The 12808-nt window shown below is 57.0% G+C and overlaps 1 protein-coding gene across 12 annotated transcripts in view; it reads right to left on the reverse strand.

Moving 5' to 3' along the window:
- The window catches only part of RALGPS1 (Ral GEF with PH domain and SH3 binding motif 1), a 289205-nt gene that overhangs the window by 21661 nt on the left and 254736 nt on the right, over positions 1-12808 (reverse strand). For 10 of the 12 annotated variants that reach the window (XM_088793588.1, XM_074331044.2, XM_074331045.2 and 7 more), the window contains 3 exons: positions 5329-5455; positions 3807-3964; positions 1575-1626 (listed from right to left, as the gene is read on the reverse strand). In XM_088793588.1, coding sequence (XP_088649714.1) covers positions 1575-1626; positions 3807-3964; positions 5329-5455 — 337 coding nt within the window. The remainder of the gene's footprint in view (positions 1-1574; positions 1627-3806; positions 3965-5328; positions 5456-12808) is intronic. The other 2 variants (XM_074331047.2, XM_074331046.2) reach the window with 1 other exon arrangement.

Here is a 12808-nt window from a genome sequence, read left to right on the forward strand (position 1 = left end):
CTCCCAGGAGTCCCCTGACTGGTGCTGAGAAAGTCACATGTCCTCGGCTGATCTGGAGTCTGCCGCTGGTGCCTACCTGCTTCTCATCCCACTGCGGGGTGGCCCCGAGCGAGGGCAGTGGGGCCCACCCGCCTGAGCTCCCCAAATGAGAACAAATATCCTTCTATGAGTCTTGGAGTTGAGAGAGAGGGAAGGGCGTTGAGGGCCGATGTCATTATTGCTCCCCATTTTCTGCTCTCCATCTAGGGCTTCAAGGACAGACAGACTGACTGACCGATGTGGGGCCAGTACCCTCCGGATGGGGCCTGGAGCACAGCGGTGGAGAGGTGGGCTCGGGGGTCAGGAGGCCGTGGATTTGGGGCACGTCTGCCCCAGCAGAGGACTGTGAAGCAGGACAGGTCACTTCACCTCTCTGAGCCTCGCTGTTCACAGAGGCCACTATGAATAAGCACCGTGTAGGAGTGCCTGAGGATTCAGTGGAACCAGGACAGGGCCTGGCACACAGGCGACGCTCCGCAAAGACGCTCATCACCGTGTTCCGTCCCTCTGCCCTGTGGGGACGCTGGGAGGGATTCCCCTCCTCTGGCCACTTTATGATTATGGGGACTGAGGAGGGAGGAGGCTTCCGCATCAGAAGAGGAGTGTGCGTGAGTGTGCAACACACGTATGTGTGAGAGGTATGGGTGTGCAGGTGTGTATGTACACCCACATGTGTGAGAGGACGTGTGTGAGTGTGCATCCACATGTATGTGAGAGGTATGTGTGTGCATGCGTGTGTATGCAGACATGAATGTGTGTGTGTGTGTAGTGTGTGTGTCTTGTGAGAGTGTATAACTGTGGGAGTGTGCGTGTGTGTGCGTCTGTACACACAGGCCCCACATGCTTGTGCAGGGGCCACTCTGAAGGATGGTGCAAACCTGCCTCTCGCGACACTATGTCACTGGATTTCTCAGTCGCCATAATGCCCTTCACCTTTGGCGGCGCCGAGACTATGGGAGCTCCCCATTACAGAGTCCCTGGTCTTCCCAGAGCCCAGCTGGCGCCTGGCACACAGAAAGCATCAGTACGTGGAGTAGGTGCGGGGGGGGGGGGGGGGGGGGATTCCTTAGCAGGAGGCCCAATTCCCGGGGCAGATGGGCTCCTTGCAGGGAGTCAAACCCGGGGTTGAGGGATCCGCTCCGCTGTCACCAGTGCCCAGCAGGGGGGGTGTCAGCCCAAGGCCCAAGGCCATGTGGATGTGGGTGCAACACTCTCAGACCCCACCAGGCGGCGCCACGTGCCCATCTGCAGATGAGGTTCATTCTCGGGCTTCTGGTTTCAAGAACCCACATTTCAGACCAAATCTGCTCCCAGGTTTCCTCAGAAGCTCGGCCTGAGGCAGAGGCACTGGCCTTGGGCTCCTGGGTTGGCTGGGACCAGATGACAAGTGGGGCTGCTCAGGCAGGGGTCCTGCCCCTGGGCCCAGCTACCAGTGGGTGAGGCTGGGGGGCTGGTCCCTGCCTGGAACTGTCTGCACCTCCCTGGGGCCCTGAGCACCTCCCCTGGCAGGGAGGCTGAGCTGAGGCCACACTCACCTTTCCAGCCCTGAAGACATCTCTTCACTAAACTCTGAGCTCTCACTACTGCCTGGAAAAGGAACACAGGTCAATGAGCAAGGCAGCCTCACCCCAGAGGGGCCTGTTCTCCTGGCTCACCGGGCCCAGGCCCCGGAGCTCCACAGATGTGCCGGACAGACAGCTTCCTGACCCTGTGGGTGGCACTGCGACTAGGTTTGTGCTGCTTCTATTTCTGCCTCTCTACTCTGGGAGGGTTGAAAGAACCATCCATCCCACTATTCCCAGGTGGGTCCTCTACTCCCTTCCCACTGCCTCCCGGAAGGCTGCAGCTGCCGGCCCCAGGCCCACTGGGGTCTGGGTCCTTAGGCCTCTGTTTTGGCCTGGTGGCTCTACCACTGCCTCCCTTTGGGCCCGAGCAAAGCCAGTGCTAGAACAGGCTCACCTGGTGACGACAGAGGCCAAATGAGTGAGACGTCTCCCTCAAGGGTCAGGGCCTGACTAGACACTGGTCACAGAGCCTCGGCCTAGCATTAGACACAGCCTGGAGGGCGGGCCCCTTCAGTCCAGTGTGCACACAGGGAGGGGCTCGACCCTCCCCTCAGGCCACCTCTGGCCACAAGGGCAGCACGGAGATTTCCTCCTGTCACATCACGTGGCCAAGTGTCTGCGTACTCCTCGGTTCAGTGCTCTTTGCCTGGGCACCTGCTGGCACCGCGGCTGGGCAGTGGGAAAGGGGGAAGGAAGAGGTCTCGGCCCCTTGGGATACAGTTACAGGACAGAGAGGACCAGTGCAGCTTCAAACAGGGCACATGCACACGGTGACCTGCTCCCAGAGTTTCAGCTCCAAACAGAAATACACCTGAGTTTCCCGAGTACAGGAGCTGAGAACTAAATGGCCTGATCATCTCTGGCCTAGAGACTGGGCAGCACTGCATCTGACTGTTTGCTGTCTCAGGGAGAGCAGGGCCTGGGCTCAGGTACAGCTCAGGAAGTTTCCAGGATGTAAAACACCTGTTGGGCGGCCCAGCTGAGGGCTCTAGGGCAGGCATTTCCCAAACTGGTTCCTTAGAACCCCATGTCACAGGACACTCCCAGGAGAGGGTTTCCTGAGCAGATAATGTGGGACCCTGCAGACTCTGCTGCCTTCCTGGAGACCCATGATGCCCTCAGCATATTAGCATCTCTGAGAAGAGACCTGATCCTCTGGTTTAACCAGCCTTTCCCTGACATATTGCCCCCAGAACTCTTCTCCCAAAGCATACCTCTGAACCACGGTGCTGTACACCCCTGATGAGGTCCTAATAGGATGACCTCTTCCCAAGAAGGACGTCAGACATGAATCCTGCTTGTCACAGACTTTCTGGGGGCAGGGAGAGCTGCCCGTTGGAGTGATACTGCCTCAGAGACTGGCCTCATTTCACAGGGATGTGGGGCATGAGATTCTTGCCCATTTTCCCTGTCCCCACGCTCGTGGGCCCTCCACCCTACAGGCCTCGAACCCCCAGCCTGCCAACTGTCTAGCCTGCCACCAGCCCCAGGAAGGCTCCGTGTGAAGGGAAGCAGACACACACAGACACAACGACTACAGAAGCACAGGCACGTGGACGGGGCTCGGCCAGCAGAGAATGCCCTGGCCCGATGGCAGTATGACAGGCGACCTGGGCACTGCAGAGGGACGGGTCTGAGACCAGAGCTCAGCACTGCTCAGCTCTGACTTGGACCTCGCCCCTCCCGGCCTCCGCAGCTCAGTTTCTGTCCCTCCCGTTGCCATGAGCTCATTTCTGGCAGAAGCGCAGACATGCAATTTCATCCCTGAAGATCACTTTTTCATCCTCCCTAACTCTGACTCCTCAGCGTACAGACAAGGACACACGCGAGAACCCGGTGGCCCACCAGCTGAGGTCCTCAGGCAGCTTCCCCACCTTTACGCTGCATGCTGGGGCCTGTGGCTCCCCAGGGACAGAAGCCCCACTGAGGTGGCAGCCAGGCTGTGACAACTGCCAACCAATGACGGCGGGTCTCAGGCGTGCGTCTGGCTGCCCCTTCCACTTGCCTGCCATGCTCAGGGCCCAGGGCCACCAGAAGCACAAGGACAAGCCCAGGGCCCTTCGTGACACCCTGGAGGCCAGGAAATAAGGCTCTGGCGACTCCTGCAGGGGCGAGGGGCCACCGGGCGCTGCACAGTGACAGACAGACACGAGTACACGCCGGCTGCGGCCCCCCGCTGTGGTGTGCAGGCCGGACGCTTACCTAGGGAGAGTCCATTGGTGACGGCAGAGGAGGAGGTGAGGGCGAGGCCCCTGCGGGGGCTGCGAGACTCTAGGACACTGTCATCCAGCAGGTGCCTCGCTTTCTCCGATGGGAATGTCGCACTTTTACTCTCAACTACACTCAACTGACACATCATACTGGAAAATGGAAAGGAAGAAAGAAGGCAAGCTCCTTATCTATGGAGTAACAGTGCTTACACCTGCCCTGGGGTCCTGAGCAGATGGTGCACCTGCAGGAAGAAAACCCCCACCCAGAACCAGGCACAAGCCCAGCCTCTGCCCTATCTCATGGCGTGACCTTGGGCAAGTCTCCTCCTTTTTGTGGGCCTCAGTTTCTCCATGTGTCAGATGGGGACCAATGATATTCGCCCTACCTGTGTCCCAGGATGATTATGAGGCTCGAGTGAGTGGGTGGTGCTGTGAGCAATGGGGCTCACCAATGAAGGGGGACGTGACCCGTGGTCATGGCTGGTTCTGCAGTCACACACGCCTGGTTCAAATTCTTGCTCCACCCTGTCTCAGCGTTGCGAGGTACTTCACCCCATTCAACGCGCGGGACTCACTCGTACAATGCGCCGAGACAGCACCTACCTCCGAGGCGGCAGGGGCTCAGTGAGATAATGCCTGACAGCCACGCAGCACAGTATCTAGCACAGAGCAAGCCCCGAATACTCAGGGGGAAACCACTTTCCCTCTAGCCTGCGAGCGACTCCAGGGCCAGCCTGGGCTGGCTGAAGCTTGTGTCTTAGAGGAAGGAAGGAAAGAAGGAAGGAAGGAAGGAAGAAAGGAAAGAAGGGAGGGAAGAAGGGAGGGAGGGAAGGAGGGAGGAAGGAAGCGAGGGAGGAAAGGAGGGGAGATGGGAATAAGGCAGGAAGGAACAAGACAGGGAGGGAGGGATGGTCCCTCTGCTCAGGAGCCTGTGGCCCACACCTGGGGACACAGGCGTAGCCGTCCTGACCATACGAGGACCACATGGCAGCCGCACAGAGCGGGTGACGCGGTGGCAGGCTCCCTCGAGCACCTGGCAGGCGCATGAAGGCCCCTAGAGCTGCCCTGGACGACGGTCGCAGTGCCCACTGGACTCAGGGGTTTACACAAGGGCGGCATCACGGAGCTTGGGCACACTTGCGCAAGGAGTCCCACCCTTACCTCCCTGCCCTTCCCTGCATGCCTCCTCCTCTATCAGCTACTGAGCCAGTGCAGCCCCCAACAGCGACAGCCCCCACCTGCAAAACCCCACCAGTGGTAATCCCACCAGTGATAACCCCAACAGCAATACTACCACCTGCGACACCCCCCACCAGTACCTAGTGTGTGCTGTGCAAGCCCCACCCACCTCTTCCTGACCCTGTGCCAGTCTGAGGAGGGGGCACCGGGCAGGGATGGCAAGAACACCGGTCAGCACTCCTCGGTGGGGTGGGAGGGCCCCAGTGGGCCAGCCCGTCAGCCCAGGCCCCACACTCAGCCCCTCTAGAGCCCGAGGGGCCCAATGCATTACCCACTTGTTGCCCAGGCTGTGGCTCTTCCTGTGTCTCGGGACGGGGGGTGTGGGGAGGCTGCCAGCAACAGATGCGTCAGGACAGGTGGGTCGCCGGCTGAACCTGGCAGAACTGAAGCTGGTGGAGGGGCCTATGAACAGAGCAGAGAGAGAGCGACGATGGGGGCTGTGGGGGCTCAGAGGGGATGAGCCCGGGATAAGGCACCCAGCCCTGCTGTCCTAGGGGACAAGGTTCATACAAGCCCCATCTACTCCAGCATAACCAGCTTCCAGGACTGACATCCGTTAGGATGGCCAGTGGCCTGTGGTGCATGGTGCCCCTAACTGGGCATGACATATCCAAGGCCACCCAGCTGGGTGACAGAGTTGAGACTGAACAGTATGTCATCTGAGTCCAAGTCTAGCCCCTTACCTCTGTGCCCTTCTACAGACATTTCCTTTCCTCTACCCACACATTCAACAAAAAGGATGGAGAGGTTATGGGAAGGCAGAGGATCTACTAGTGAGAACACAGCTACTAGGTAGGCAGGGGCTCTGACCCCAGGCCTGAAAGGTACAGTCTGGATGACCTTGGACGGGTTATTTGACTTACTCACTGAGCCTCAGTTTCCTCATCTGAAAAATGGGAATAATTCAATTCACCTTTCAGTCATGAGGTAATATAGGCAGTTTCAGTTAGCCTTCATACTTGTTTTTATTACGTTAATTATTACCATATCCTCCTCAGCCCCAGTCATGAGGACAACAGGAGGTCAGCAGAGCCGGGGGTTGGGGCCACAAACACGACTGAGCACCATATGCAGAGACGGTGGCAGAATCCATGCCGGCCAAGTCCACAGCCATACATTGAGGGGTGTGGTCCCGACCACTATTGTATTCTTTTCGTTTCTGTGGCTTGGGAAGGAAAGTCTTTAAGGAAGGTGACCCCAGATGCCAGCCTAGCCTTAGCTGCCTGGGCCGGACACCGGAAGTGGGGGCTAGGGCTTCTGCACTTCCTGTAGAACAGCTCAGACACACAGCAAATCAAGGGGCTGCTGCTTGGCCTGTGAAGCTCGAGGTCCATCCAGGGCTCCAGGTCCTCCGCCACAGGAGGCTATGGATCCGCAAGGGACCTAAGGGTCCCATGTCCTCCTGCACGCTTGGCTCATCACTTTTAATGATAAAATAATGACCCCCGTCCCCAGCCTGTCCACTGTGGACAGTCTGGCTCCCTTCTGGCACTTGAGACGGGGGAAGGTTCACGAGGCGGGGAACTCACATCCCCTCGAGCTCTGAATCCCTGCGCTCAGCTGTGTCTTACCCTTCTGCCAACCCCTCCCACCTTCTCCTTCATTTCCCCAAGGCCCCACCACCAGTGCCTTGCCCTCAACAACTATTCCCAAACGTCCCCTCTCTCCTTAAGCCCCCTGCACAACTCACTGGCCCTTTCCCCTTCTCTACTTCCCTGAGAACACTGTGGTTCTCACGTCTGACCGCTCTCACATCTAGCCTTGCAACCGCCACACGCACCTCCGTCCACTCCAGCCTCCTGTCTGGCCTGGGGCGGTGGGACCTCCTCTGTCCAAGACCAATCTCTCCTCTCCCGTCCTACCTGTTTCCTCTGAGAATTCCCTCCATCACTTTCCCCTTCTCCCTCTCTGCTCCCTTCCTGCAGCCTATAAACATACTCTAGTCTCATCTTCTGTAAAAGAAGGCCCCTTGGCCCCAGATCTTCCTCCCGGCAATCACGCTTCCTCACACAGAGGGCTGCACTCCTCACTGCTCCGCTCCTGCCCCTCTCCCTCATTCCTCAAGTCACTAAAATCTGGTTTCCATGCCTGGTGACATTTCCATTGACCTCATTTTTGACAAACCAATGAACACGCATGGGCTTCTCACCAGAGCCTTTGGCATCTGACGCTAACGATCACTGTGCAGCCGAGGAGGCCCCCCCACACCGACACTGCCTCTGGGGGCGGCTGCCTGGGCCACCTGACCTGGTGGCAGGGCACAGGGGACACTGTCCGAGGTCCCAATTCCAGCCTGCATATGGCATCTCAAGTACAGGGCTCTGACAGACCAATTCATAATACTATCGCGTTGCTTAACGATGGGTGTCGTTCTGAGAACTGCGTCAGTAGGCTATTGTGAGAACATCACAGAGTGCAACATACACAAATGTGGATGGGACAGCCTGCTACACACCTAGGCTGTATGGGACGGCCGACTGCTCCTCGGCTACAAGTCTGTACAGCATGGATTGTACAAAACAGCACGAGATTAAATCAAGGACAAGAGAAAATGATGCAATCAGCAGACAAGGTAAACACGGGGTGTATGAGGCTGCTGCTGGCGTGATACGGCACAGTTTTACAGCAAACTTCATAAGTAGAAAGAGCACATGCTAAAATAACGATTAGAAGTATAGTAAATACGCAAAGCAGTAACACAATCACTTATTATCATTACCAAGCCCTATGCACTGCACAGAACTGTATGTGCTGCACGTTTATACGAACGACCGTCAGAGCGGTAGGTTAGCTTACACAGCATCACCACAGACACGTGAGTGATGCCTTGTGCTATGACTTAGGACAGCTATGACGTCACTGCGCCGACAGGAATTTGTTGGCTCTGTTATAATCTATGGGACCATCGTTGTATATGTGGCCTGCCGTTGACGTGGAAGTCACATGTGGCGCGTGGTGGTAATGAGCTCAGCGAGGCCTGGCCTGAATGGGCTTCACCAGCCCAGCAGGGCCCCTGGAAGGCCTTTGAAGAGTGTGTGGAGGTACTGCAGTTGCACCTAAGCTCTGTGTGCATTCTCTGGCGAGGGCTTCCACACTGTCAGTCAGCTTCTCTGAGGCTGTAATTCCAGACCAGGGCATGTACGGAACCCTCCGGAGAGTATGTGGAAACAGGGTCTTGGGCTCATCCCTGCACGTTCTGATTTTGTTGCCTCAGGTGGGGGTGGGTGTTGCCCGCCCATGACTCTTTTGTGCACCCTGGGGAAGAACTTCTGCTCCAAATGCTGGAGCGAAGGCGAGCTCTGTCCTGGAGGAAACGTCTCGTGCAGTTGCTCCGCAGAGGAAAAGGACGAATGGGAGCCGTCCTGCTTTGTTTTCGTTTTGCACATGTTGCTCAATAAAGTGAATCCGTGCAGAGGGTGGGATCCGCCTTGTTTATCAGCAGGATTATAGTCTCTCTGCCTGAGTCACTCTGGCTCCCACCCTGGGTTCTCAAAGGATTTTGTAAAGGTCAAAAGGCATGGCTCCTCCCCCTGGGGTTTGGAATGGAACTCAACTCCCTGGTGTTGTCGCAGCAATAACAACGCTGAGAATTACGGTTGAAGGTCCCGTGCCTGGCTGCTTTGCTTGGGCTGCAACCCATGACATGAGTCTCTTAGCAAGTCTGTTTGACAGGTAAGGAAGCCAGGGCTTATATCTACTACATGCAGGACGTGAACCCAGGGGTACAGCACAATTGTGAGGAGGCGGGGAAACTCTACAGTTCAAAGGTTGGACATTAGTGAAAATCTGAGGAAGGAGGAACCAGTGACACTTTTGAGATGCTGATAAGCAGGAGGCATTTCCTCCAGGAAAACAATGAATAAGGCCCACTTGCTCTTGAAAAAGGGAAAGCGAAGGGGACTGACTCCTGTATGCACCACCTGTGCGCCAGGCTTCTACCAACACTTCAGTGCCCTATGCATGCAGTTGCCTCCCATGCAGTTGGTGCTCTGACTACTGCCCGTCTAAAGGGATGCTCGGAGCACACCAGTCACACGCTGGAGGGACGCTGGGCACTCTGAGGGCTCCTCTGGTCCCCTCCTTGGGCTTCCTGTTCCCTCCTGATGGACTCCCTTTCCCATCTGTCTCCATGTGGTTCCTGCTCCTGGCTCACCTCTCCACTTTCAGGCTCTCTCAAGCGTCTGTACTTGCCCTCGGTCTCCCACTCAGCTCTTGACTCTCCCTTCAGAACGAGGACTGGATCTGCTCCCTCTTCTTGCTGCTTGGCACGGCCTTGGGAGGCATGCCTGGCCTCAGATGCCCCTCGGTTTAGCTGGAGGAAGGGTGGGCGGCCCAAGCAGAAGTGGCTGTGATCGCCCTGGGCCCAGTGTCAGAGCTAATGCTGCTCCGGGTTTCCTGGGTCTCGGCCACTCCCATTCCCTTGTTGACCGACAGCCTGGGTCTGACGCTGAAGCAGAAGAATTTCCATTCAGCTGGGACCTAGGGATGGGGGTGGCCTCTATGCCAAGAAGTGACACTCTCTGCTACTGAAAGGCCTCACGTTCCCGCCCCAGCAAGCCTGGGGTGGCCACCACGTGACAGCACCAGGGACACGTGTCTTCTGGGACAGTTTCAGAGCTGGGTGGCTGGCAAGTTTGTTTCTCCATGTCTTCTGGGAGGAGGGCGGTATGTGGGCAGTGATAACGATCGAGGGCTCTGGCCTGGCTCAGCGGAGTGTGGTCCCGCTGCCGGCCCGATATGGCACGAACAGCTGGAAAAACTGACCATGTGTCTTGACTATCTCTGAGGATTGCTCTATTTTTCCTCAGCATAATTTTTCCATGAATAATCTTTAAAGCGCTTTAAGTGGCTGTTTCTTTAGCAGTTTTATTGGAACATATGAGAACTGGCAGTCTGTGGGGAATGAGATATCATGTTAAAAAGTCTGGTTTTCATTACATTTTTCTCAAGAAACCAACATGCTGCCCAATGGACCACTCATTGATTATAAAAGACTACAGGGCCTTCTAATCACGGCTGTGGAATGGGCAGGATTACCAACGATGGACGACAACAGCACGGAAGTCAGGATCCAGAGGCAGACAGGCCTGGGGTCCCCCTGGTGTCTGTCACTTGCAGGCTGAGTGAACTAGGGCGAGTGACCTTGCACCTCTGAGCCTGAATGCTACCTCTCCAAAACAGGAACAGGGGTCGGACCTGGCAGCCTGCCTGTGAGGAGGAAGGGGATGCGTGCCCCTCCCTTCTTTCCACAGCGAATGTTTCTGCCCCTGGGCCAGCCCCTGGGCCAGGTGCTGGACAGCCGGGCTGAACTAGAGAGCCGATGTGCCACCTTCATGGAGTCGAGCGGGGGAGAGAGGCAAGTGACCAGATAATTACACCCAGGGCAGACACATGCTTTGATGGGAGAATCGTAACGATAAATCCGGTAATGGCAATAACTACTGTGCCAATAACGACGGTGGTAAAGGTAACGAGCATCTACAAAGTGCCAGAAACTGTGCTAAACGCAGGCATGCAGGGTCTTATCTAAGCCTTGCCATAACACTGCCTCGCAGGCACTATTATCTCAATGCTGCAATGTGGAGCCTGAGGCCAGAAGGGTGAAGGAGCTTCCTGGGGGCAGCTGGTGAGCAGTGCATCTGAGGACACAGGAGGGTCTCACATCCAGGCCGGCACAAGATTTTCAGCAGAAGCAGCGGGGCATGCAGAAGGAGCAGCACGTGCAAAGACCCTGAGATGAAAGGCAGCAGAACCTACCAGAGGAACTGCAGAGAACCAGCCTGGCTGAAGAGCTGAGGGTGGGGAATGTGTGTGGGCGGGGGGCTTGGCCAGAGCTGCGGGGCCATGGGGAGCCTAGAGTTTCACGAGGGGAACGTGTGAAGAGTTTTAGGAGGGGCAGTCATGTGCTCAGATTCGCACAGTAGGAAACTCACTCTGGCTGGACAGCACGTGCTTGTGGCCAAGACCACAGGCCGGGCAGGAAAGGTGTGGCCGAGTGGTATCTAGGAGGTGGACCACGGGTGGGCTGTGGCGGGAGAGGGGGCTCCGGGTAACCCTCAATGGAGGCTGGTGCCACTCACTTAGGGAGCAGGCACGGGGGAGCCGGTGAGAAGTGCAGTTTGGGACTGATGTGGGGAGGCCATGGGTAGATGGGTGCGGTGCTCAGGAGACGGATGGCAGCTGGGGACAGATGTGTAGACCATGTCAGCACAGGGGTGTGTGGAGCCAAGAGGGGGCGAGATTATCCAGGGTTGTAAGCTCAGGGAGAAGGGGGAGGCCTGCGACAGATGCAGGGGAGACCAGTGTGTGTGCGATGAGAAGAGAACGGCTGCAAGGAGCGAGTGTGAAACCAGGGTCACTAGAACAAATATTTGAGGAAAGGATCATTTTAGGTGCACGAGGAAAGTGATCTGTGCTTCATTTGTAATTCTAAAGGAAGACAGCTCAGAAGCTCTTCTTCTGACCTCAGCAGCCCCGGGTCTCAACTGTCACTTCTTCCCTCTCAGAGGCGGCCCTTTGCAGGCAGCACCCACCTTCGGGGCTGAACACACAACAACGGTCCCCTTTTCTCTGGTCTGGGTCTCCAGAGAGAGCAAACCGGGGGGCCTATTGTGCCACCTTGGTCAGCCGGCCAGTCAGAACACGGCCTGGGGCCAGGGTCCTCTTGTGCCCACCCCTGTGGCCCACAGGAGACAAGCCTGGAATGCCCCAGAAATGACGTCTTGTTCATCCTGGAAGTTTTGGGAGAAGAGAGAGAGATGGAGGGAAAGCACTGCTGATCTCCCATCTTTCAGGGTTAAATTAGACAGCGGTGAGGCCTTTCCCTGACAGAGCCCAGTGCTGTACAGAGTTCTTACCCCTGAGCTCCTACGAAGAGGGCGGTCACTGGTCCTCCTGCGTCAAGGCCTCCCATCACTTGCTCTCAGGTGGCCTGCACCTTGCATCACAGCACCCGCCCATTTGTAACTAAGGGTGTGTGTGATTTCCTGTGGACGGGCCGAATCCCCATCAGACACCAGCTCTGTGTCCCAGTGCGCAGCACAGGGCTGGGCGAGCAGCCGGGGTGCGGCCGAGCGCGCCAAATGGCCCGGTGTGGTGCTCATGGCTGCAGAGGCTCATGAGACGGGAGCCTCATTCCCACGGGTTTCCAGCAGCATCCAAGAGGCTCTGCCCTGGGTCAGCGCTGCCCGATTTAAGTAGTCTGGCAGCCCCGCTGTTGCTCACCAGGGTGCTTTCCAAGTCTCGCACATCGGAAATTAATGGGAGGCAGCTGTGGCAAAGGAGAAACTACTGGGAGTCACAGGCTTGTGTTCCAGTCTTGCTTCTGTCTAGGGCTGAGCTGGAAGCACAGGGGTCAGTCTCTGCAGCCTTCTGCGCCTCTGTGGCCTCACTGCCATGATCTGGAGCTCTTAAAGTGCCACCCTGAGTGTCTGACGCACTGTCACCCCAGCTGAAAGGGGTTCTGTCTCTCAGCTTCTTTCCTACGCCTGCTCAGAGTCCTGTTCCCAGACCAGGGACTCGGCCCACCCTGGGTCTGCCAGAGCCCTCGGCACTCTGGGACACGGCCTCTCACAGAAAATCTGTTTTTGTTGAAACCTTCCTCTGGCCAGGTTTCATGGTGCAGCCTGGGAGCTGGTCCCTTTTACATTCACACACATTCTTTGTTTCTCATACATGCAGCTCTCACGGGTCTTTATGTGAGTGAAGATCACCGGTCAACTGTGCTGAGGCCCAGACGCTTTCTCCTCGGAGTCA

This window comes from Rhinolophus sinicus, chromosome 16, assembly GCF_057876585.1.
Source record: "Rhinolophus sinicus isolate RSI-liver-muscle chromosome 16, RSI-T2T, whole genome shotgun sequence".
NCBI lineage: Eukaryota > Metazoa > Chordata > Mammalia > Chiroptera > Rhinolophidae > Rhinolophus > Rhinolophus sinicus.